Below are 25,789 nucleotides of genomic sequence, written 5' to 3'. Positions count from 1 at the left end.
CGACTTGGCAAAGATGTCTATCCTGGGCTGCTTGCCCTTAACTTTTCCACTCCTTACAGACATTGTTCCGCCCTGTTTATACCCAAGGGCCCGTTCTCACCAGGGGCTAGCAACTCCTACTTATCAATGCTCCCAGTGATTGTTTTCCCAGGTCGTGTCTTAGCGCCTTGTCGCAGCTGTACCTTCCCCTTATTGTGGCCACATTTAGTGTTGTATGCTGTGCCACTGCCTGCACTTCAGCTTGCCTGTTTATCCAGTTATTTCTGGCGTGTGTTATTTATAGACTTCTTAGTTCTAATGTCCATCTTACTTGTTTCAAAAACATTGTGCTTGGTCACTTCACAGTGTACAGCATCTCAGGGGGGCAATGCGCAGCTCTACCATCCCTTTCCGGGAAGCTCCTTGCTAGTCGATCTCATGGGAGGGGTCCACTGCTGTCCAGCCCTGTCTCCCAGTGACCGTTCCCCATTCCTTACTGCATTGGCTTATCTTTAAGCTTCTATTTAAATGCTGATGGCCTCCTGCAACGATCGTTGTACAATGTCACCTTATTCACGGAACTCGGTCTGCTTGCCGCAGCTTGCTGGCCACGTGATTTGCAGGGTTCCAGCTGCTTCCATCTCCAGTGGCGCATACCCGGTCCAACTCCCCAGCCCGCACGTAGTTCTTGGCGCATTTTCTCCAGCCTGCGTGCGGCCGCGTATCAATTACATTAATGTGCGCTCTCGCTCCGCATGTCGCTTAACACAGTCCTTTGTGCTAATCTGGTGATCCTGAGGGCATGTCTTCCTAGGCCGCGTGTCCTCTATTCTTTACTTGCCACAGTTAGTGCTCAATGCCGTATGTGGTGTTTCATTCTGCGGCTGCTCCCTCCTTTCCAGCACGACACTTGCGGCTCACGAACCGAAGGCCCCCGACACGCTATTATCCTCGCGGGTGTCCCCACCATCGGCAATGCGTACACTGCGTGTATGCGCACTACTGTTCCTGCTTCTGGGGGGGGGCATCTGCTGTGCGTCCCCGTGTTTCTTGGTCTTCACGGGGGCCGAGTCCGCAGTTCTATTCGTGCACGAACGGCAACGAGCCACCATACGCTCTACTAGCCATGTCGTGCAGTATCCAGCATCCTCCGTTCGCCACTAGTTTCCGTGATCGCCACCCACTTCTGCCTGCAGGTCCGTGTACTTATATTGTCACGGGCGCACGCTTGCTTGCAGCCGCCTGTGTGTTGTGCCTCCCTCAGCAGCCCGTTTCACTTTCGCTCCTGATGTCTCTGCGGGTCCCTTTGTCCCGGAGTTGCCGCCATCTTGTTGTTGTTGTTGCTGCTCTCGGTCCGGGGCACAAAGTGATGGATCTTCCGTTCGCCTGGGTCAATTTGTTCATAAATACGTGCTTCTTCTTCCTATCACCTTCACACGTCCATGATGCTGTTTTGGTGCAGTAATCTGCTGTCAGGCAGCTCGCGCTCTCTAGGATCAATTGCCGGATCACAGAGCTCTGTAGAGATGCAGCCTACTCGATGGCTGCCAACCTCCCCCCCACCCCCAGTGGAGAGGTTTTACTATATGGTGTCATTTGCAACAGCTCAACCCTCTTCGAAGCAAACTTTCTCAGATTCTGCCATATCTGCTATCTCTAGCAAAGGCGGGCTTAGCACGTGCATCCATTAAAGTCCACTTGGCTGCTATCTCGCGTTACACTCGCACGACGGGCAAGCCTTCTCTTTGGTCTCATTGACTAGTTAAAGAATTCTTTGTGGCCCTGTTTCAATATTTCCCTCCATTAAAGGCTCCTGTGCCAGCTTTGGAGCTGAATTTAGTTTTTTCCAAGTTGATGGGCCACCTCTTCGAGCTTCTGCACCAGTCTCCTCTGAAGTTCCCGTTATGGAAGACTGCCTTTCTGAAGGCTATTACGTCTGCCAGATATGTCGGGGAGTTACAAGCTCTCTCCTGCAAACCTCCACATTTAATGGTCCATCCATCCATGGTGGTGCTGCGCACTCATCCCTCATTTATGCCTAAGGTAATGTCGATTTGTCATCTCAACGAACCTCTGGTTCTTCTCGTTTCTGTGGCTCTCGTATCTCTCCGGCAGAGAGAACTTTGCATTCTCTAGACGTTGCTCGTGCGTTGAAGTTCCACATAGAAGGCACTAAGGATTTTCGCAAAACTTGGCAACTCTTTGTGACATTTGGAACTGTTGTTAAAGGAAAAACCCTGTCGAAGGCTTGCATTTCCAGGTGGCTAGCTAGCTGCATTTTCCATTGTCATCAGCTCGCAAACAGGCTGCTGGCAGGTAAATCTAAAGCACATTACAACATGCCATTCCTGTCTGGCGTTCCCTTGCTCAACATCTGCTACGTGGAGGTATACCCCCTCCTTCATGAAATTCTACTGCATCCACAGGGATTCCAGGAAGGAGTCCCGTGTCAGACAAGCAGTGTTTCCCAACCTATTTGCTTGAGGTGATTGTTCCAGAGGTGAGTGCCATTGCTTCTGTAGAGCTGTACTGCCTCCCATTGGTTGTGATATATGTACTGCTGTGTATTCATATTCATGACAATGTGAATCCATGAAAGATTGCATACTGGAGGAGGAACAAGTTACTTACCTGAAACTCCTGTTTTCCAGCATGGGTACCTTTCATGGATTTACATGTGACCCTACCTCCTACCCCTCTATAGCTCTTCTTGGTTCCTACTGCCACATTATGTGCGCTTCCAAACCTGAAGATGGCCACCACGGGTGGAGCTAAGGAAGACTGATGTCATTGACAGGGGCAGAAGGCTATAAGTGGCAAGCAGTTTTTAAGCTTTAAAGATAAATTGCTTTAATATTGCTGAGGATTCCCAGCCTGATGACAGGGAATATTTATGGGCATGTGAATCCCTGAAAGATACCCATGCTGGAGAACAGGAGTTGCAGATAAGTAACTTGTTCCGTACACAAAGCTGATGTATATCCTACCGTAGACTCAAGATAAAACAGCCAAAGAAAGTTCCTGCTACAATACCAGTTGTTATTACCTTCCTGTAGATCAGTCCTGTGAGGTGGATTTACTGCAACATAACGCGTGTTATAACCTTAAGGCAACATTATATTAACATAACAGAAGGGTGCCTGACTGTCACTGCATGCAGAAAGACAGACATCTTTCCCTTCTTGCCCTAGCTACCCTGATTGTCCCACCTACACCTTTCACGCACCCCAAATAACTCCGCTTGCATAGGGAGCACAGGCTGTATTTTCCCTCTAGAGATGACTATGTATCATTATTGGGGAGGGGGATAGCTCAGGGCAAAGCATTTGTCTTGGAAGCAAGACAACGCAGCGCAACACAGTTTTGAATCCCGATTTCGCACTTAGAAACCAATCTCGGGTATTAAGCGCATCATAATATTGTATCCGATATAAAACATTTCTACTGCATTAACTGGTTCAACATGCAGTACAATGTGCAATATGAACATTTCCAATTCATTAACTCAATGTTACAGAAAAGAGGACATGCATTGAATGTTTCTGCGTCATATCTGATAATGAGCTTGTAATTTGCATGTGTAGTGACATTTTACTCATTGTGCATGTGTTCTGCATGTAAAGTACAGAAGACTCTTCGACTGATACAGATTGACTTATTTATAACTAGCGGTGGCACCCTGCTTTTCATGGGGGGTCTGCTATAGCCTTGTATATGTTTTATCATGTCCCAACTCCTATTTTTGGAAAAGTCGCGAAATCGTCAATCTCCCAAAATCACCTATTTTGATAGCAGAGGGCTGGACCCCACACTGAACAGGGACAAATGTGTGGGGTTTGTTAAATTTCACTATCGCCAGTACACCCCAGACTGGTATGCCAACCTTGGGCCAAACTTTCAGCCCACCAACTGTGAAGGGCCTGGAGGCAACGCCCATACTGATAGCACAGGGCCATATTTCACCCTGTGAAGGTTGAATGGGTGGGTTAGGTAACATTTTACTACTGCCAGTATATCCCAGACTGGTATGACGACCTTGGGCTAAACATTCAGCCCACCAACTGTTGTGGGGCTGGAGACAACCCGGAACATACAAACAAACTTTCCCAAATACAGATACTATTTTATTTTAATTTTTGCTCAGACTGCGGTCTGACAAACGGCCATTCACTGGACCATGCTTCAAGACCATAACAATGGCATTAGGTGCTATACCAATATCTTAACATACCTGTATAACAGCCAAACGCATGACACTGCTGACCTTTTTATGGATAAATATTGAAACGCAGAAATGTGTGTCCTCTTTTTCAGATCTATTTACATTGGGAAGATTTTTCTTTTTAGTTCACCTTTCAACATAAGTATTTTCATACTCATCGTAAATTGATTATATCATTTGAGGCTATTTGCTCCATCCATGCTTTGCAAAAATGTTCTAATAAAGACTTTTTCTTGTCTTGATCAGCTAGCAAAGCTGGAAAAGCAACAACAAAGAAAAGAGAAAACCAGAGGCAAAGGGCCTTCTGAATCAGCAAAAGAAAGAAATGCTCCAAGGAGCAAGGATGACCCCAGCGCCAGCAGTGGAGCAGACGGCGATGTGTCATCTGAAAGGGAACCCTAGGAAGTGAATCAGGTAAGATTCCTAGACATTTGCCATGCCTGGCACAGTTCTCAATCCTCTTGAAATATAATCTACGAGTTCATTGTAGTGACTGTTTAGACCATACATATATTAGCTATATATATTTAGTTTCTCACAAATATTATTGACAACAGCTGAAATGCCTATACAGATATTTTAGAAAATAGTGATTGCTGGGGTTTATGGTTCTTCGAACTACCAAGTGCCGTACTAGTTTAATTTAGATTTCAAATTCTGTTTATTTCCACCATAGATACAAAACATCTTGAGCAGTTGTACAATATATAAGTGTTAGCAAACAAGAAAGTGAGCACTGACCTGATGATTCAAAGCTGGAGTTATGAGTATGAATGTCTCCCAAAGAATCTCCGACCTCCTGAAGTCAACAGGAAGGACATAGACTCAGGGAGTAAACTCAATGGAAACCCCTCTTGGGAAGAAAAACCCTTGTAAGGTGAAGAATGCCGTGGATCTTGATGGCAGGTAAGTAAGGCAGCAGTCGGAGACATATCTCAATATGGCAGGAAGGCAGGGAAAGGACTAACAACATTGAAGAATGCAGCGACAAAGGATGTCAAATTATAGGAACCAGGACAAAGAGAAATGAAAGGAGAGCAAGGAGCAGAGTACATAAATCAGGACAAAGACTTCTGTATGGGCTTTGCAGAGTGAAGTGATGCACCAAACTTACCACCTGGCAGCATATTTGTCTTGCGAGTAAAGGTGGCGTGCTGAGAAGCATCACTGAACAGATGCCATCTTGAAAACAACTGAAATGGTGCAAACTCTACACCGTGCTGTAACCAGCGAGCGCCATTTTAGGAGGGAAATTGAAGCTCGACTCATCTTTGCTATAAAGACCAGCGGTTGCCATTTCCTGACAGTATGCCCCCCTCAAGGCTGAATGGGACCAGACTTCAAAGGATGAGAATTATGAAAATGTTTCAGACATTTTGGAGTATGAACCGAAGAAGCTGGTTCCCAAGAATGATCCGCTGGTCCATAGCCTTTCCAGTCCACCAGATATTTTAACCTGCCTTGAAAGTATCAGGAATCACAAATCTGAGCCACTTCATATTCTAGACCAGAAGCTGTATCCACAGGAGGAGGTAAACTTTGTTTTACTTCTTTGGAAATTATCCCCCTGATGAGGTTCCATTTGAAAAACATGAAAGACGTGATGTACTCTAGCCCAAGAGACAGGAAGTTGCTGACAATAAGCCACTGGACCAACCGCCTGTAAAATTTTGAAAGGACCGGAAAAACAAGGACACCGCTTGGACAGAACAAGTAATCTAGGCAGAAATCGGGAGGATAACCAAACCCAATCTGCTTGGTGAAAGGTGGGTTCCATGGTGCGTTTATGATCTGCATACAATTTGGCCTGAGAACGAAATTCTGATAAGACCTTTAGAGTCTTGGCATGACCTGTTTGTATTTCAGAAATCAGAGCCTCCACAGTGGTCATAGCACCAGTGAATGAAAAGACTGGAGGAATATTGGAAGCATGAAATCCATATGTATAATGAAATGGACTAACTCCAATAGAGGCGTGTAGACTATTGTTGTGAGCAAATTCTGCCAGAGGAAGAAGATTGTTCCAATTATCCTGAGTTGCTGAAACAAAACAACACAGATACTGCTGCAATGATTGATTCAGTCTCTCAGTTTGCCCATTGATCTGAGGATGGAATCCGGAACTCAAAGCTTGCTTAATTTCCACAGTTCTGCACACAACAGACCAAAAGAGATAATATTTGCTGGTAATCTATGTAAACAAAAAATAGTCTCCAGGAAGTGCTTGACCATAAGAGAGACAGAAGGTATCTGGGGCATTGACAAAAATGTGCCATCTTAGTTAATGAATCCACTGTCACCATATTGGTAGTCTGCCTGGATGAGGGTGGCAAGTCCAAAATAAAATCAGTGGAAATAACCAAATGCCCATAGGGATGTTGTATGGGAGATTTTGGGCCTCATTACGAGTTTGGAGGCAGCCATGCTGCTATTAGCACCATGGCTGCCTCCAGAGTCGTGTCCGGGTCTGGGTAGTCGGAATGGGGACTTACCGGATCAATCCAACCTTGGAGGACCCGGTAAGTCCCCATTCTGAAAACCATTCCCCATTCAAGCCCCCATAGGGCTCAATGGGAATGGTGAAGGAGCTAATAACGGGCCCGCAAATAGCGAGTCCGTTATTAGCTCCCTGGTCCCTTAGCGGCTCCTGCTAAGGGCAGCTGGTAAAACTAGCCGGCATTAGTCGGACCCGCTAAGGGACCTCGGAATGCAGCGGTAGGGGGTTAACGGCACTGGCATCCTTACCGGTGCCATTAACCCCCTACCGCCGTACTCGTAATAAGGCCCGTTGTCTGTAAACAAACGACACAGGCCGCTATATAGTCATGAATATCCATCGCCATAAATCACCACCAGACATGTTGATTCACAAATTCCTCGGTAACGCCTGTATCTCTATGACCAGCTGATATGTAATCGTGACACATGTATCGTACTCCTTCCTGCCTAAATTCTGGAGTAGGGATATATAACTAGTGATCGTGGAATAAAAGTCTGTTTTCACTATGCAGATTGAACTTCTGTAGTTCACTTAAAGTTTTGTCAGCAATTTCTTTGTTCGTCCTTTGAAACATGATGAAGAAAATCCACCACCGAAAACAGAAAATTGGTCTTTGGTAGTAGCTTCTCATTGGAAGGTAGAGACTTCGGTCTTAAGTCCTTTCGTGAAAGAACATCCACGAGCACATTACATTTTCCTGGAATATATGTGAAGCAGAGATTGTATTGTGAAATAAAATGTGCCCAGTGCACATGATGACTGTTCTGGCGTTCAGTTAGCGGAATGATATGTAAGGGATCAAGAGTAAGACTTGGACACAGTGGCATTATGGAGATTGTTAAAGACTTTTATTGATAAAATAAAACAGAGGGTGGGGAAATCCTATCTATCGCTAACTCTAGGAGGGGTTTCTTTGCCTCAACAAAACTAAGCAACGTCTGTGTCAGAATGTTCAAAACAACAAGTTCTTTGTCCTGTGTTCAACATCCTAACCTGACAACTCAATATAACGTGAAGGGGAAAATGTATTTTTGCTGGTCACCTGCAAAGTTCCAACATAAAGTTCCAAAGTGTTAAAGAAACCAACAAAGTTCTTACCAGTTAAAGGGGGTCTTCCTTTCCCCTGGATTTCTCTGTTTTAAATGCTCTTCACTTTCACATTATATAAGCAAAAAGGAGGGATAGGGAATAACAATCCTTTCAACATTTTTGGTGACTAGCTTTTCTTCCACAGTACTGTTCAGTCCTGAAAGAATGGACCCGGTAGACATAAACTAAAATCTCATATTCAAATTTATTTCAGTAATTACCATAATTAAACATATTACAAATCTAAAACACTGATTAATTTCACCCACAGAATGACTTTCAAATACAAAAAGCAGAAAACAACATACATCTACACATTACTTACAATACACTCTTAAAAACATAGCACAAAAACACAATAGGACAAACAGTATCATATTGTTCCAAATCATGTGTCCGTATGTCAAGAACCCAACATGTTTCTGTCTCTAGCACCAAATCGGTTGGACATTCATCAGGGGCTGTCCTCTGTATATCCTTAATTAATTTCTGGTTCTTGTATCTTGGGTGAAGTTTACATAAAAGTACTTTACATACAACCACTCAATTGAGGTAAAATGGGAAGAGAGAAAAAAATATAAACAAACGCCACCAGTCAATTCATTAATGATATCAATTCATATATAAACAACAACGATCACAACCATTTATGTTTCACCATTGTATAAGTTTGTGAACACACAAACATGATATGCAAGGGTACCTGTTCATTATGCACGGTAACCACCGATGTAGTTAAAAAATTAATTCAACTGTCTGCTTTAATAGGAGCCACATTTCAATAAAATGTCACCTCAGCGATCCAACTTTGTGAAATAAACAGCTCCTTTGATGGCTTCAAGGATATCTGGGATCAATGGTAAAGGGTATTTGCCATTTACAAAATCGAGTCCCATGTGGGAGATCGAGACTCAGTAATCAAGCCATTCCGTAGATTAGTTTGCAAATATTCATGTAATGCTGCCTTTCAGATTCGGACAATATATAGATTCTTCCAAAAAGAAGTATGTGGTAATAATTCAGTCGCACAATCATCATTTCTGTGTGGTGGTAGTAACTTGTATTCTTCATTGGAAAATACTCCCTGGAACTCCTGATATTGTTCAGGAATCTTCTGAATCACATTAATCTTGAGAGGTTGTGCAAATAGACTCATAACAAGTGGGAGAATAAATCCCTACAGCTCCATGTTGTATACATTGACCTATGCAATATTTAGAACCCAACAACAAGGTTTCCGCTGTCCAATTGATGAAGGGGTTATGATGCCGGAGCCATGGTAATCCCAATATAATGGGATAATGAGCAGCCTTGATTAAGGCAAATTCCATTTCTTCAATATGCGAGGAAATATTGAGAGTTAATTCCGAGGTTTGTTCATTTTTGGGTCCAGAGGATAAAGCACTCCTGTCAACTCCTTGAACTGGAACCTGCAATTTCTTAACACAGTGAGGATCCACATGGTGTCTAAGCCATGTGTCATCCAAGAAATTACCGGCTGCCCCGCAATGCTGTAGAGCAGGAACACCTGATAAGCCGATATTGTTGTAACTTAGTGATTTTCCGAACCACCATTGACTTTTCCATGTCTTGATAGGAAGCATTTAGGGAACTCTGCATGTCATCCTGTATCGTGGTTCCCTTGACGATCAGGACAAGGCATTTTGCGAACGCCTACACAATACCAACAGGACAGTCTCATACCAGTTGTCCGTTGGATGCACAATATATACATAGGCGTAATGAACGTCTCTGATTTAGTTTATTCGTTTTGTGATAAACCTGAGGGTATTCTCCCTCCTAGACCCATTGTATCCTCTGTGCAGGTGGTCAGGGAAAGGCCATTTCTATTGGATCCCAAACCTGTGGGCGGAGAAGCGCGGGAGGATCACCTGGGTGGAGGATCCTTGGGAACTGTGAGTGGGGTGCCCTCGGGCGAGACATGGCAACCCCCTTTCTCTAGTGACAACCAACCCAATCCTTCCCCAACCTTTATGGGCTATTGTAAACCAGCTACCCTCATTTCTCCACAATTGACACTTCACAGTACTGGGATGAAGAAGAGGACACTAAGAGCAATGAGGACTGTTTTTTTACCACTCTAGTGATGAGACGAGGAAGATGCCTGCTAAGAGCAGTGAAGGTCAGGTTTGCCAAGACAACCAATTATTGAACAGTCAATTGAATTAACATTTTTGCTGCTAAACATAATTAAAACTTTGCTGCTAAACAGAATTAAACAGTTGAAATCTAAAAGAGGAAAGAAAGTTTCAATCCATGCAAACCATCATAGATTGACATGCTAAAATGAATATAATTATAAACCAACCACAGTATGCTGAAATATAACATGATTTGAAAAGAACAGGCAAACAAAGGATACTAAAGCCTGATTTATACGTAGTGACATTTTCACTGACTAGAAGCCTTTCATTTCATGGTCATTTAAATTGTGTGATTTGGAACTTGGGGGAAGGAGACCACGAGATCTGAAAAGACTATTGTATCTTAAAACCACGAAAGGGAATAAATTGATCTTTTCCTGTGTGGAGACGTTTTATATTTGGGGAAGGGAGCTGAAAGGAAGCTACGAGCTGGAAGAAGCTCAGAACATTATGTTGAACTCTGTTTTTTTCTTGGTTGCTGACATCCCTGCACATTGTAGAGATTAGTTGCGAGGGCAAGCATAGGTTTTGGACACAGACAGATTCCTAAATTGAACTCTTTGACTCAGACTTTCCTTAGTTTTATTTAGGTAGGGAAATCCTACCTTAGTATAGGGCAAGTTAGGCCTTTTTATCCTGACATTTAAGTTCATAAACTTGGTTGTTTTGAATTTGGTATCTGTTGCCTGTGTCCTTCTTGATGATGCCTTCTCGGTAGATAATGGACCTCGTGCGGCTCCTATTTGCATTGGTTAGGCATCTATTCCTTTCGAATGGATTGTGTCCTCCCACGTATTACTCATCTTTGACATATGTTGTCCAGCTTCAGCTGCTTCGAAAAAAAAAAAGAAAAAAGAATTGTGGCAGAGAGCGCTGTGCGTCGATGGCATCCACTCAATGTCCCTTGAACGCCTCCGTCTCGAGGATAATGTAATCGAAGGAATAAATAGCACGCGCAGTGCCCGTTGGCTTCAGTTCTGTTTTTCTGGGACAGCATTAGCTTAGACGAAATACAGCACGCTTCTTCATCACTTTCGTGCCAAATTTCATTATTATCGAGAGAGAAAATCGAGATGCCTTCTTTGTCGACACGGACAACGCAGAAGACAGGGTTAAAAAAGTGTCACAATTGCGTGTCGAAAATGTCTTTAACCGATCCCCATCTTATCTGTTTGTGGTGCCTCGGAGCGGACCATAACACCTCGGACTGCCCCAAGTGCTAGTCCATGACTGGAAAAGCCCTGAAGGAACGAGAGGGGAAGTTGAAGGTAGGCCGAATCCCTAAATCCCCTACCCCAACCAAGAAACCTTCGACCGACGAGTCAAGAGGCGACTCTCCTCAGAGGAAGAAGGCCAAACGGTTGAGATTGAGGAGTGGCTCCCACCACCCCTCTTTGTCCACAAAGAAATCGAAGAGAAGGCACCATAGGTCGCATTTGTCAACTTCATCGGACACTTCCCCTGAGAGGCTTTCTTGCCCTACCAAAAAATTCACTCTGGCCGGCTTGGGAGGCCTTCAGAGCAGAGATGCTCAAAATTTTTTAAAAACAAAAGCCTCCAAGCCTTGCTCCTACCATGCCTTCGAAAGAAGCTGGGAAGGAAAGGGCTCGACCTAAATCCTGCCCACCCTCGAGCCCAGGACAAAGGCCTGATCCGCATGGAGAGCCCTCGAGGCCTCGATCTGATGAAGTCTCATCAAAGGATCAGTCGAGCAAGAAACATAAGTCAAGGTTGTCGACGCCATTGAATCCTTCGATGCAGGCGGTGCCTTCGACGCCTGCCAAATCGTCGACATCGACGCCAGCTGTGCCATCATTGCCAGCTGCTCCACCGACACCAAGTGCCCCAGTAATAACTATGTCACCAATGAAGAACGTTCTGACGACTCTTCCAGTGTCAAACCCATTATTGACAACTCGTGTCAAAGGTAGTAGACTACATGGGGTGGAGTAGGCCTCCATTGCCATTGGAACAAGATGACTTAACAGACATCTTAGACAAAGGTCCGCAGTCAGATCCCATATTACCATTTCATATTGCCTTGCAGAAAAAAGTGATGACGAATTGGAAGATGCCGGAGACCAATCCGGCTGCTAATAAGAACTTGACTAAGAAGTACCACCCTTCCAGTAGTGACCCTGAATACTTGTCGAAACACTCCACTCCAGAGAGTCTACTGCAACATCTAAGCAAGCGGTATACCCTACCATCCCTCCAGATAGTGACAACAAACAAGTAGATGGATGGGCAAAAAAGGTATTTTCCGCAGGGAATATTGCACTCAAATCTGCCAACTCCACATGTGCGCTCGCAAAGTTTACGTTCACTCTATGGGACTGCATTTCTATGGGGGCAGAGCACATTCCGAAGGGAATGAAAGGGACGGGTTCTTAGCCATAGTTAGAGACGGCAACGAAGCCATGTGCAAGTCTCTTCCATCAGGTTTGGATTCTGCTTCTAGCATCAGCAGCGCCATGGCTACCTGCACTGTTATGCACAGGTTTGGGTGGTTGCGGAAGTCGGGTTTTGCACCGGATGTGTAAGCCAGACTTTGACGGGCCTCACCTTTTTGGCAACAAGGCTGACGAGAGTCTTGAAAAGTTGCAGACCTCGAAGGCGGTAGCAAAATCCTTAGGCACCGCTATTAGGCAACCTCAGCCTTTTTCGACCTAGTGGACAACCTTGGAGGGGTAGATATTTTTGCGACTACTTCTGAGTAGGAAGGGCAAGAGGAATGGCCAGTCAAAGGGGCCAAAGAAGATTGCCTTGTGGTGGATGAGGAAGGTGTGCAAAGCCAGCTCAAGCAGCAGCTTCTTTACCGTCTGCCGCTGCATCAGCCGCCTCAAAACCTCTCTGAGGTTTTGAGTCACAGTTCACCAGTGGGGGGCAGTCTGTCTCAGCATCTAGAAGAGTGGCGAGACCTAACTTCAGATGCTTGGGCCTTGGAAACCATAGCCCACAGTTACTGCCTTCCTTTTATACGGAGACCTCGGAACAATCCACGGGGGATCCACTCTTTGAGGATTCTGGATCCGCTCCTTGTGCAGGAGATTGTAACCCCACTAGAGAAAGGTGCTACAGTGCCTGTAGCAGAGAGGAACAAGGGATGGTATTCCCATTATTTTCTAATACCCAAGAAAGACGGAGGACTGAGACCCATCTTGGACTTGAGATACTTGAACAAGTTCCTCAGGAAGGACACGTTCAAGATGGTCACACTTTCTCAGATCCTTCAGGCCCTCCAACTCAAGGATTGGTTGGTGTCATTGGACCTTCAGAATGCTTATTTTCATGTGCCAATACATCTCAAGCACAGAAAATACCTGAGGTTCGCAGTTGGTGGTTCTCACTATCAATTTCAAGTTCTGCCATTCGGGCTGACCTACGCCCCGTGGGTTGGGTTTTCACCAAATTGATGGCGGTGGTGGCAGCAAGTCTCAGGAGAGGAGGGATTCACGTCTACCCCTACCTGGACGATTGGTTGATCAGGGCACATTCTCCCGAACAAGTCCTGGATCATCTCAACGTCACCTGCCACTCCCTTCACAGACTGGACTTCTCCCTCAATTACAAGAAGTCCCATATGACACCTTCTCAGAAACTCCACTTCTTCAGAGCTGTTCTGGATACATCATTCGGAAAGAGCTCACCACCCAAGGTGAGGGCTCAAGACATTCTTCAGATGGTCACCAAATTTCAAAATGCCCAGTGTCTCCCGGCCTTTGATTTTTTGAGGTTGCTCGGCCTCATGGCATCCTGCATTTTTCTGGTGCCATAGGCCCGCTTGAAAATGACATCCCTTCAATGGGCTCTAAGAACTCAATGGTCCTAGTTCTCAGGGAAGATGTCGGACCTACTTCAGGTTCCAAGCAGGGTCACACAGGATCTTCTGTGGTGGGCCTGCAAGGACAATATTCTGCAGGGGGAACAATTTTGGCAATCATGGCCACAGATAACTGTAGTAACGGATACCTCACTCACGGGTTGGGGAGCCCACACCACACCAACGATCTGACAATAAGCGATCCATCGGAGTCCAAATTACATATCAACCTTTTGGAGCTGAGGGCAATCAGACTAGCGCTGAAGGCCTTCCTGCCCTCTCTATGGGGAAAGAATGTCCTGATAATGACAGACAACACATTGGCCATATACTACCTTAACAAGAGAGGAGGTGTAGGGTCACTGCCACTGTGCAGAGAAGCGATGCAGCTCTGGTATTGGGCAATTCAAGAAGGAATTTCCCTGTTGGCAGTTCACATAGCCGGAGAGGAGAACATGGCGGCGGATGCTCTGAGCAGGCAGAGCACAGCCTCCCACGAGTTGGAACTAGCTCAAGAAGTCCTTCGAGATCTTCACCCTTTGCGGAACCCCTCAAGTGGATCTGTTTGCTACCAGTTTCAAACCGGAAGTGCGAGCTGTACTGCTCCAGGGAATTTCCTCCAAGAGGAGCTCTAGGAGACGCGTTTGTGGTGGACTGGGAGTTTCCACTCCTATATGCTTTTCCTCCAGTCCCCGTAATTCCTCAAGTGATCAGGAGGTTGAGAACGTTCGGGAAACACATGATCCTAATTGCCCCGGATTGGGCCAGGAGAACGTGGTACCCGGACCTTCTGGACATGTCCATCTGCCCTCCAATGTGTCTTCCACAAAGAGGGGACCTTCTCTCGCGAGAGGAGGGTCGGGTTCTCCATCCAGAGGTCAAGACACTCAACCTTCAAGCTTGGTTTCTGAAAGGTTGAGATACAAGGATTGGGATCTCCTGGATGACGTAATGATGATTTTGCTTTCGGCCAGAAGGCCAGCAACAAAGTCTTTGTACCGTTGCCATTGGAATAAATTCTGCAACTGGTGCAGAGAAAAGAATGTAGTTCCTTTTATGTGTAAAACACTGGATGTTTTATCTTTTCTGCTATCTTTTGCCAATCCGGGACTACAGATTGTTACTATTAAAGGCTACTTGGCGACGCTGTCCATCTTTAAGCGTGCACCGGAGGAATGTTCCTACTTCAAAATTCCAAGGTGACACAATTTCTAAAGGGACTCTCCAATGTGTCAGTAAAGAAATGAAGATCTGGTGCTTCCAACAGCACCTTGGTATAACCTAGATTCCGGCTATGTTTTGTACCCCCCATCTGTATATTGAACTGTCATAATTATTATTAGTACCCAGCGATGGGCGGGTGGTGGCCTCCAAGCCAATGGGGTGGCTCAGAACGTGGGCATTACCAGACGGTAATCCCGCCACCCTAAGCCTCCTCAGGTCTGGCGGCCGCCATTCCCCTCGCCAGGGAATGAGGTAAGTCTATGCCTCCTCCATCCTCCCACCCCCATCCACAGAGCCCCACACCCCCATGTCCCACTTACCTTCTTTTCTGTCCTTTTTGGAAACGGACACGCTGAGAACACTTGTGTGCCAAGCGCGTCCGCTCCCGATCTGCGACAGGCCGTCATGGGAAGGAAGAAGGGAGGACTACATGTAGTCCCTTCTATCCTTTCCATGGGGCCATTTTTGTTTACTTTTTTTTAATGATCGCCACGGAAAGAGAGAAGGGACTACGTGTAGTTCCTTCTCCCGTTTCCATGGCGGACATTTTTTTGTTTACATTTTACTATTTTTTTCAATGGCCACCATGGAAAGGTAAAATGGACTTAGTTTTTCCTTCCCCGATGGCCACTTAAAACAAATGCTTTTGGTACCCCAGTCTTATGGCCGCGGTGCTAATAGCAATAGCCCCTTACAGGGGGCATTACCACTTCAGGTAATGCCCTGGGGCCCATAATTACAGGCCCGAGTGGATGCCCCCCCTGCTTGGTGCCTATTGCTTAAGTAATGTTTACTATGACCTGTACAGTACTCTATTGCTACTGAGCTTGGTTTGTTCTATAACCGATATATGCAACCTTTGGCCCTTGAAGGCGAGCGTCCCCAGATAGCACGATCCTCCCCACAATGAGAGACAATAATGGACTCTCCCAAGATGGGAATAAGGCTAAGACAAAGTGCGGGTGAGCTTAATGGGAGTTTATATAAGTCAGAATAGGGCATGCAAAGGACTTTGCAAACTCCGAGAGCGCTCTGTCTGACAATAGCAAAGACAGGCGTATATATTTAAAAAATGCGTCATAAGAACCTACACACTATAGGGGGCACAAGTTTGTGGGGATTGGGTAGCGACGTCTAACTATAGGTGCATCTGTGATGTGGTTTGCCGTGGTTGGTGGATGTCACTGGTTACCCACGTGGGCCGGGCCGGGCAGGTCAGCTGGGCTCATCCGGGCAGTGTTGTTGTGCCAGCTGCGACCAGTGTCAGTGATGAACGTCTTTCTTGGCTTTCTGCCCTAAGGCCACGCACACCGCATTCATTCAATATTGCAATATTATCTTCCCCGGTAAATCTTCCAATAGGTTATTCTACAGGTTAATGCAACACAGGAGGAATGCACCTAGAGTGGGGTCTTTTGGTGATACATCAATACATGGTTACCATCGTCCTGTTGACCGGGTATCATAGGTCGCAAGCTTGGGTCTCAGGGCAAGGGGCGAGCTGTCCAAGTTATCATGTCTTGTTAGAAGTCATTATGAATGTGTTCCTACAGTGTTGCTATAATATTGGGTGTCCTAATTTTACAGGGGCCATTAACCTGGGGTGAGCTGGTGGGTAGTGGAGCCTAAGAAAGGGCGCTTTCGGGCCTGTGTTTATGGCCGGGGTTTACTGCTGGGTTGTAAATAATTCAGGTGGCTGGCCGCGGCCCTGGGAGCTGCGGGGGAACGTGAATGTTTGAAGCGGCTCCAGCCGAATTGGGGGAGGTGAAGCAGAGCAGCACAGGCCTCTGTTTTCCGTCTGGCAGGCTTCAATGGGGAGGAAGGGGGAACGGCCTTGGATATGCCCACAATGGTATTTTCCTCATGCGTTGCAGATTATGTGGAAGAGGCATAAACATTCATATAATGTACAATACTCATTGAGTCTTTTCAAAGCTTATGTTTTCTACATTATTAGTGCCTTTACATGGCCATTTCAAATGCGTTTCCTATACCCATTTTGCAATTGATAACTATATGTTAAGTATTTAATAACCACAACATTTTGTTACATTTCTATACATGCACGTTAAGCGAGGTAGTAGTAAGGTTGGTGGAGCACGCAGGAACAACTGGCCAATGAGACTGATGGCAGTGACACATGGTGAGCTTGGACATTCAAATACATATTGTGCATTTTCGTGCACCATTTACATGAGCTCCCAATGGGGTTGAATTTGTCTTCCTTTGCACTCTAGCAGCATTAGTTCAGTTATGGCATGGGACCTTGGGGTGCATTCTTCTCGGCGAAACATATAACATGAAAAACCTGGGACACTTTTACCATTTGCGCATAGCTACGGGGATGTGGGTACTTCAACCAGAATGCCATATAAACACACATTCTGCCATCTTCATGGAGGTTACATGTTTTATTCAAAAAGGTCATGGAGAGAAGAGTTTCATCACAGGTAGTTTGCTCATTAGTATTTGGGGGCTTTGCTTTTGTCAGGGGACCATTTTGCAGTTCCTTTCCACCCCGGCCCTGCTGGCCGGGTCATACTGAAAACAGTGATACACTGCGGAAGGCGAATGTTAGTGTTTGCATCTAGCACTAGCTCATGTCCGTCTGTTCGTGGGAACGGGCTCTCAGCGGATCTGCCAGGGAGCTGCGGCCGCAGGGACAAGTGAGCCTCTCCAAGGGAGGGGGCCGCGCTGTGGTGCACAAGGGCTCATGCCATTTTGATTTCACAAAATGGTTTCCAGGGCCTAGCTTAATACAGCATGTTTGGTCAATGTCTTCAGCCAGTGGTCCACCCGCCACCTGGGCCCTGGTGGCAGGGAGAACCCCCAACGAGCCATAGACTTCACAAGGGACAGAGGCTGCAGGGGAGGGGGGTCTCTTGGACCAATCCTCCCATACACCCTCCAGATGTTTTCAACTACAGCTCCCTTCAATCCTGCTCAGCATAGTCAGTGCTTATGGTTCATTGGAGTGGCAGTCCAAATCAGCTAGAGAGCTGCAGATTGCAGACCCCAGTGCTGTACAAATATATAATAATATTTATTATTATTATAATTATTGCTAAAATTATTGCATATTCAGAATTAAACCACAGGAATACGAGCAAAATCATATCTTGTATCTTGACCTTTTTTGCTCTGGCCATGTTAGCAACAAGCAAAATACAATTGCCAATGAAGCCTCTGGAGCACAACACATTACAAAAACATCCAAGCTCAGGTTTGCGGACTAACTAGTCAGAGTCGGAATGAACTACATTACCCACTATCAAACTGTCAGTATCACTTCGCCAGGAAGTGCAAATTGTCTTTTACATTCTTTTACCCAAGGAAACTATCTTTTGACAGAAAGTTCTGGATTAAGCTGTTCAGAGGAAGGACACTCTAAACAAATTCTTGCATGATGTTCTATGATAGATACATCCTGTGAGTTGCGCGGTTTGGCTTTAATTCGATTTTACTGAGAACATCATTTCTCGTTCTGATCAGCCGGTGCTGACAGAACAAGCAACTTGTCCATCAAATGTGAATAGTTTGAAAATCAGTGCATAACAATATACCTTTTTCTTTCATTAAATGGACCGACTAGCTGTGTAAACATTCTTGATTCTTGGTTTGTTGCATCAAGACAGCGGGCTTGGTTTTCTGAAGTGGTGCTAGATTAGGGCGCGCACAGTTCGAACTTGTCATCATCGAAGTCAGCCATATCATCGGACTACAAGGCACAGAAAATAGGAATAACACTTAATGTGAATTCCTCTGTATCACCAGAACTCCTAATTGTGATGCTGAGTCACACTACATCCAACTCTCTCTTTCTAAACATTTTCCTTCTCGAGCCCTTTGCTCAACTACCTTTAACTCTCTGATGGTCAGATGCTTCTCCAGGTAGAGAGTGGGCAGTAGATCTTTCCTCTGCAGGGACCTCCCTCTGGAATGGCTTTCCTGCCCCTCTCAAACTCAAGCATGACCACCTCAGGTTCCCGAAGGTGCTCAAGACCAACATTTTTGCTTTTGCTTTCTCTTTTCCTCTCCCTTGCTGACCCCCCCCCACGTCTGCTGTGCTAATGAGTCACCTGGCTACCCTCAGAACCTTATGAGCACCAGGCTCCTCCACGACCTGTAAGCACATGCACTGCCTCCAGGCCTCCATGCACTTAGGAGTTGTATCTGTTATCCTAAATCCCCTGCCTCCTTGCACTACCCAGAGTGGCTCCCTGGCTGCACTTATTGTTTGTTTCATCATCCCTATGTCTCCCTTCCTTGTCTTGTTGCGCTTAGAAACACTTGTGTACAGGCGCGTTATAAATGAATCATCATATCATATATCATATTATATCAAGTCGTTTTCCAAATTCCTTAGCTGTTCTTTCAACAGTTTGTTGTTTGTTTCTGAAAGCTCCAATCAGGACAGACAGATCATCGTTTCAACCAACTTGAAAGAAAGACAGAGCGGACAGGCAGCTAAATAATCAACATTTTTCCGACCATCATTGCACAGAGATTCTAACTTACCTTCCGGAAGTACCTTAAAGCTTTTATTTAATGTTATGTTATGTTAATGGATATTTATACAGCACACTATTACCATCTGAGTGGTCCCCTGGCACCTACTAGATCGGAAAAGCAAGAGGGTAAGGTGTGGGGGGCAAGTTAGTAGGACTGAGCAGGAAAAAAGCACAAGAGAACTGTGATGTGCTGTTGGCAGCTTCAGTTCGATTTAAACCGTTCGCTGAGCGTAGGTGTGAGCTTTCGGTCGGTAGGTGTCATGTGCTTTTGTGTAAGGCTATGTGTGGTTTGTTTCGTTGTTGTAGTGAAGTGTGTATGGTTTGTTGTGCTGTAGAGGTATGGTTGTGTTTAATTTAGAGTTTGAGAGGTGTAAGCAGAAGGATGAGTTTTTTTAGTGGGATTGGTTAGTGATGATACTTTATCGTACGTACCCCCTCAGCTTTGGCCACCTGTGGCACATATCCCTGCCGGTGTCATGCATTGTGGTGTGCTAGGGGTCTCACTCCTATTTTCTGTGCAGAGTTGTGGGTTGTTAGCTTGGCTCTTTTAGTGGTGATACCTCCACCACCCACCCCGTGTTCAGACTAATGGGTGTCTACATCGCATTGTCCCCTGGCACATCCTGGTGTGCAGCCACCATTGCCTCCCTGGGCCCCTTGATGGCACGGGGACCTTTTCTCTGTGCCCTAGAGCTCCCTGAGCCCAGTGGTTTATCTGTTTGGAAACCACTCTTTCCCCTTTAATTATAATGCCCTAAGTCTGTGGTCCCTATCTATCTCCTTTGTTTTCGTAGGGCCCTCTATAGGAATGGGTGCACCTTGGTCTCCCTCCCATTCGGAGGCCTCTACTTCCCTGCACTTTGTGGCGGTCTGGACCAGCCCCCTGTCTTGTCATTTGTGTGTTCATTCCGTGGGGTGTGGGTGTTGCTCATTCACTTTTGTTCAGTTCGGAGTTTAAGAGCCAGGGTTTTAGGAGTTTTCTGAATTTTAGATTGTCCTTCATGGGTTGTATTTCTCTTGGGAGGGCGTTCCAAAGTTTAGTGGCTCGGCAAGAGAATGCTGATTCACCAAGTTTTTTCCTTGTGTATGGTTTATGTTCCAGGCGGATGTTGTCGCTGGATCTGTGTTCTGGTCTGCTGGTAAATGGTGATTTTCTTTTCTATGAATTCTGTTGCTTGGCCGTGGATTGCTCTGTGTTAGGCACATTGTTTTGAAGGTAATTTGTTTTTTTGACTGGCAACCAATGTAGCATCTTTAGCGCTGGAGTGGTCCCTTCGTGAGAGTTTGAGGAGAAGTCTGGCCACTGCGTTCTGTATACTTTGTAGTTTCTTCAGTAGATACTCCGGCATTCCGAGGTATAGGCTGTTGGCATAGTCTATCCTGGATATGATGAGGGAGATGATGGCCAGTGCTTTGTGCGTGGAGAGGAATGGTAGAATCTCTTCAACCGTGCGCAGGTGGAAGATGCATTTGTTGATTATCTGGTTAACTTGTGGTTCTAGGGTTAGCTCTTTGTCCATTAGGATTCCAAGTTAGTTCACAATTCTGGATGGTGTGGGTGCTGTTCCTAGTTCTGTGGGCCATGGGATGTATTGGTTGCTTCCTTGGTATTTGGATATAATCATGATTTCCGTCTTGCCGGGTTGAATTGAGGCTGTTCATGTCCATCCATTCGTAGAGTTCTTTGAGACACCCTTTTAGCGTTGTGTTCTCCTCTTGTACATCTTCGATTTTGTAGATGATTTGGGTGCCATCTGCGTAGTTTTAGCAGGTGAAGCCATGTCTTTTGGTGAGGTTGATTAGTGGAGTCATGTAGATGTTGAAGAGGAGTGGTGTAAGGAAGGTATGGTATCAAACAGTAAGACAGACACAAGTGACCACAGTTCAAGAGTGTTTATTGAACTTCAATTGGGTTTGAAAAATGCTTATGTAATCCTAAATCGAAAGATGGGAGCAAGCTACGACCATCAAATGATAGTAGCGCAATCCTAGTGGGGCCTATACTAATAAACCTATTGCCAATCCTTACTTCTAAATACAAATAGTGTGTGAAACAATGTTATGCAAAAGAAAAGTGTTTAAGAAATGATATGCCAGGATATTCAAGGTGCTGGCTTCCCTTCCCCACGTTTTCAGCATGGGACAAGGCGGCACACTCAAGCTTAGCACAGTCTCTGGCTTCTCTAGCACGAGGATGCAGTTCAAATCTCAGTATCAGGGCCTTCTGTACCGAAGTCTCTTTGCCATTCAAAGTCTCTTACTTCTGAGGGCCTGATACGAGAAACAAACATTAAAAAGTTCCTTTCTCCTCAGGATTCTCATGTACAACTTCTTGGGTGATTTTCCATTGACCCCGGATTCCCCTCCACCAGGCTGAAAGCCATTTTAATACCAAACCTTCTTGGATGATTCACTGTTAACCCCGGATCCCCCTTTGCTGGGCTCAGACGCATTTTATCACAACATCTTCCATCGATCTCCCTCTGCCGGGCTCAGGCCAGATTTGTATCTTTTCACAAACCTTTGAATGTGTGCAGGATTTTGCCTGACCCGTCCCAGGACCACTTTGACCCACATTTATTTGTTCACTTTCAAATGATCTCCCTCCGCCTGGCTCGGATCAAATGTATCTACTTTTGTTACTCCTCAGCTGGATACCTTACAGAGACCTTCGATTGAGCATCGACGAGGTGCTGGACCACTCTGTCAAAGGTATTGTAGCTTGCTTTAAAGTTCAATCACTCATCAGCAGTTTAACTTCACTTGCGTCTCTTATCACACACTTTTTAACAATGATCGTTCCAGCACTCGCCATACAATGTTGCTGCTTGCAACCTTGGCTTCAACACAGACCGGTCTCATATCGGTCTGCCAAACTCACTGGCTGTGTTGTTTTCACTGACTCTGCTCTGTTGTTGGAGCCAAGGACAGTACCATGGTGGCTGGTAATTCTCCCCACCTTGATTCTTTATGCTGGAGTGCCCCAGGTATCCCTGACACACAGTGTAGGATTCTTCAGCCTGTTTTCCTGGTCTTATGCTTGCAATCTCGAGGGCGCATGAAAGTAACGTGTCAATCCCCTTCTGTTTCACCGTCTTTCTTCTCTTGTTAAACTGCCATCTTGGAACTGCTGTTTCCTCACGTGCTTTGCCTCGCTCAGAGTGTGCTCTTGTGCTCTGCCTTTTATCCATGTGGGGAAGTGTAATGCAAGTCAAGTGTGTGTGATGGTCAGTAATCGTCTGACCTTGCCTGACCATTGTATTGGGACACGTCAGGTATACAGGTCTGGGTGTTAGTCTGTTTTCCCCTAGAGCGTGCTGTCAGCCAGACAGTGTTTGTATTGAAAAAGAGGGAGGGGTAAAGTTCCTTATTGTCCTACCAATTAGGAATGGGTAAAGGTGTTACAAGGAAGGGGATACCCCGTCTCACCATCCAGTGTTCCCACACCCCGAAGACCCCTCACCCAGGTGATCCTACTGCACTGGTCCAACCCCAGGAACTTGATCCAAAAGAGGTGGCCGTGTCCTGGCTCCCTGGATGACAGATCCCCGGGGACTAGTGTGTGAGACTCCTTCTGGTTTCTCACAGTGGGGATAGGGAGGAGCCTTGTGGTACTCCACATGTGGTTTCCCGCAGTGTGGATTTGAATGGTTTTATCCATACTATTTCTGTTCTTTCGGATAGGAAAGATTTAACCCAGAGCAGCGCTGTGTCCATGCTCCCTATTTCTTCCAGTCTCTTGATGAGGATGTTGTGGCTGACTTTGTCGAACGCTGCGGAAAGGTCGAGTAGAATCAGTGCTGAGTTTGTGTTTGAATCTGCGTTGGTCTTTAGGTCATCCCAGATGCAAAGCAGTGCCGTCTCTATCCCTCTAATGGGTCTGAAGGCGACTTGTGCCTGGTCCAATAATTGGTGGTTTTTCACATGTTCCAGTGTTTGTTCGTAGACATAGGTCTCTAATAGTTTTGCCGGATAGGGAATGTTTCATATCGGTCTGTAGTTAGAGAGGTCTTCCACATCGCCTATTGTATCCTTGAGGAGTGGTTTGATGTATGCACATTTTAAAGTCTGCGGTACTCTCCCCATTGAGAGTGATTGGTTGAAGAGGTGTATGTGGCATTCCAATGGTGCGCCCTGTGTAAGGATTGATCTATAGATGTCAGGTGGGCAAGGGTCCATTGGAGAGCCTGCTTTGTTGCTTTGTTTAACCAGCTTGAGGAATTTCTCTCCTGCTATTTGGGTGAAGCTTTGCAGCTTGTTCTGTGGTTCCAGGGTAGGTAGGGCATGGTGCACAGTCTGGTTGATTTCTCTGCTTTGTATGATCCAATGTATGTCAGTGACTTCATTTTTAAAGTGGTCTGCAAGATCATTGCATAGTTTTTGTGAAGGTACCGGTGTGTTATTGCATCAAGGTGGATTTCTCATCTCATTAACAATGTTGAATAGTCCTTTCTGGGTGTTGTTGTCTTTTGTGATTTGGTTGTCGTAGTATTTCTTTTGGGCTTTGAGAGTTTCCTTTTTGTGAGTTCGGATTTGTGTTTGATGTTTTATTCTTTTTGCCTGGTCGTAGTTTTTCTTCCATTCTAGTTCAAGTTTCCCGTTTTGTTCATTGCATTGAGGTGGGGTGTAAACCATCTTGCCACTGCTTTCCTTTTTGATGGGATGAATGTTTTTTTTCTGATGGGAGATGCTGTCTATTGTTTCTGCGATCCATTTCTGGATTAGGTCTGCTTTTTCTTCTAGGTCGGTTCCGTCCAGGGTTGCGGTTGATGTTTGAGGATTCCAGTTGTTCTTTTAAGTTACTGCTTTTGATGATATTCCAGTTTCTTAAAAATATCGGGGGTAGCTTTTGAGCCTGGTTGGGTGCTTTATCTGGTAGTTGGATCACCAGCGGTATGATGAGGTGGTCGCTTCATAGTATTGGTAATGGTGGCGCAGTTGAGATCAGTTTTTTGTTGGTGACGATTGCGTTGAGAGTGTGTCCTGCTCTGTGTGTCGCTCCTTTAACCACCTGATGTAGTTTCATTGTCTCAAGCTGCTTGATTAGTGATTTTTGTGAGGTTGCATTCTCTTCTAACCATATGTTGAAGTCCCCATGGATTATCAGGTGATCGTGTTTGATGGCCAGGTTCTTGATGGCTTCTATTAAGGTGTCTACGAAGGTAGCATACTAGGTTGATGGTCTATAGATGAGTATGAATGTGAGGCTTGTTTTTTAGTTCGCTGTCACATGAAGGATGAGGGATTCGCAGTTTCTGATGTTCACTGTGTCAGCTGTTTTTATTTTCAGGTGCTCATTGTAGGCGTTTGCAAGTTGTCCTCATCGTTTTCCTTTTCTGTTTACCTGTGTGCATTTGAAGTTATCTGGTAGACAGCTGTGTAGTGTGACTTTGTAGTTGCCATTTAACTAGGTTTCATTGGCGATTAGGATGTCTATTCCACCATTGCAGGGTAGATCGAAGATCTTTGTAGAATGTTTGGACATTGTTCTTCCGTTGATTAGATTGCAGTGTATTTTTTTAACAGTGCTTTGTTTTGTTGTTGGTTTCGTCTTATGGTGGTCACGTTGGCGAGTTTCCTTGTTATTCCCAGGATGTGAGGTGTGTTCAGTAGGGTCTGTTTAATCATGGAGTAGATCAACTAGGTTTCGTATTGGGTTTCTGACTTCTGGTTCAGTTTCTGTGTCTCGTTGCCGTTGGTGACCTAGAGTTTTGGTAAATATGGAGTGGGGGTGCAATTTTCCCTCTTGTTCCTTCTGGATGCTTCTGCTCTTTTCCTGTGCAGTCCTGGTTCTTGCTGGAGTGTCTAGCATTGTTGGTGGTCGTAAATTGTTCTGGTGGGTGGTCCATCATGAGGTATTGTGTGAACTATAAAGATTTTTGCCTTCTTTTAGTGTTTGTTCTATTTTGCTTATGGGTGTGTGTTTCATTGCTGTGCCTGTGCTTGTTGGTGTGGTGCCATATTGTGGTTCCATTTGATTTATACTTTCTCCTACCTTTCTCTTGCATCGTCCCGTTCTGTGTCATGGTATATTGTGGTCCTTTGAAGTCTTCTCGTTTAATGAGTTTGCAATATTGTGTTTGGGTCACAGGGGCTCTTGCCCACTGGCAACACTTTCCTGAGTTTTGTTGGGGTTGTAGTTGTCCTTCGGCTTCATGGTTTTAGCAGTCTGTGGTTACGTGTGTGTGGGCACGGTCGGGGGCTTGTGGTCTTCCGGTTTGATAGCTAGCAGATTGGGTTAGGTGGGAAATGTTATGGCAGAGGTGGGTGGTGCTT

General features: G+C 45.5%; 1 protein-coding gene across 2 annotated transcripts in view; it reads left to right on the top strand.

Moving 5' to 3' along the window:
• Window positions 1–25,789, top strand: part of DTD1 (D-aminoacyl-tRNA deacylase 1) — a 1,185,117-nt gene that overhangs the window by 982,824 nt on the left and 176,504 nt on the right. For both annotated transcript variants that reach the window (XM_069607531.1, XM_069607532.1), the window contains exon 5: window positions 4,448–4,615. In XM_069607531.1, the coding sequence (XP_069463632.1) occupies window positions 4,448–4,603 (156 nt within the window). In that variant the 3' untranslated portion in view covers window positions 4,604–4,615. The remainder of the gene's footprint in view (window positions 1–4,447; window positions 4,616–25,789) is intronic.

This window comes from Ambystoma mexicanum, chromosome 4q (genome assembly GCF_040938575.1).
Source record: "Ambystoma mexicanum isolate Mex_15411 chromosome 4q, UKY_AmexF1_1, whole genome shotgun sequence".
Taxonomy (NCBI): Eukaryota; Metazoa; Chordata; class Amphibia; order Caudata; family Ambystomatidae; genus Ambystoma; species Ambystoma mexicanum.
Note: the sequence above shows the minus strand (reverse complement) of the source record. Positions and strands in the feature narration are given on the sequence as shown.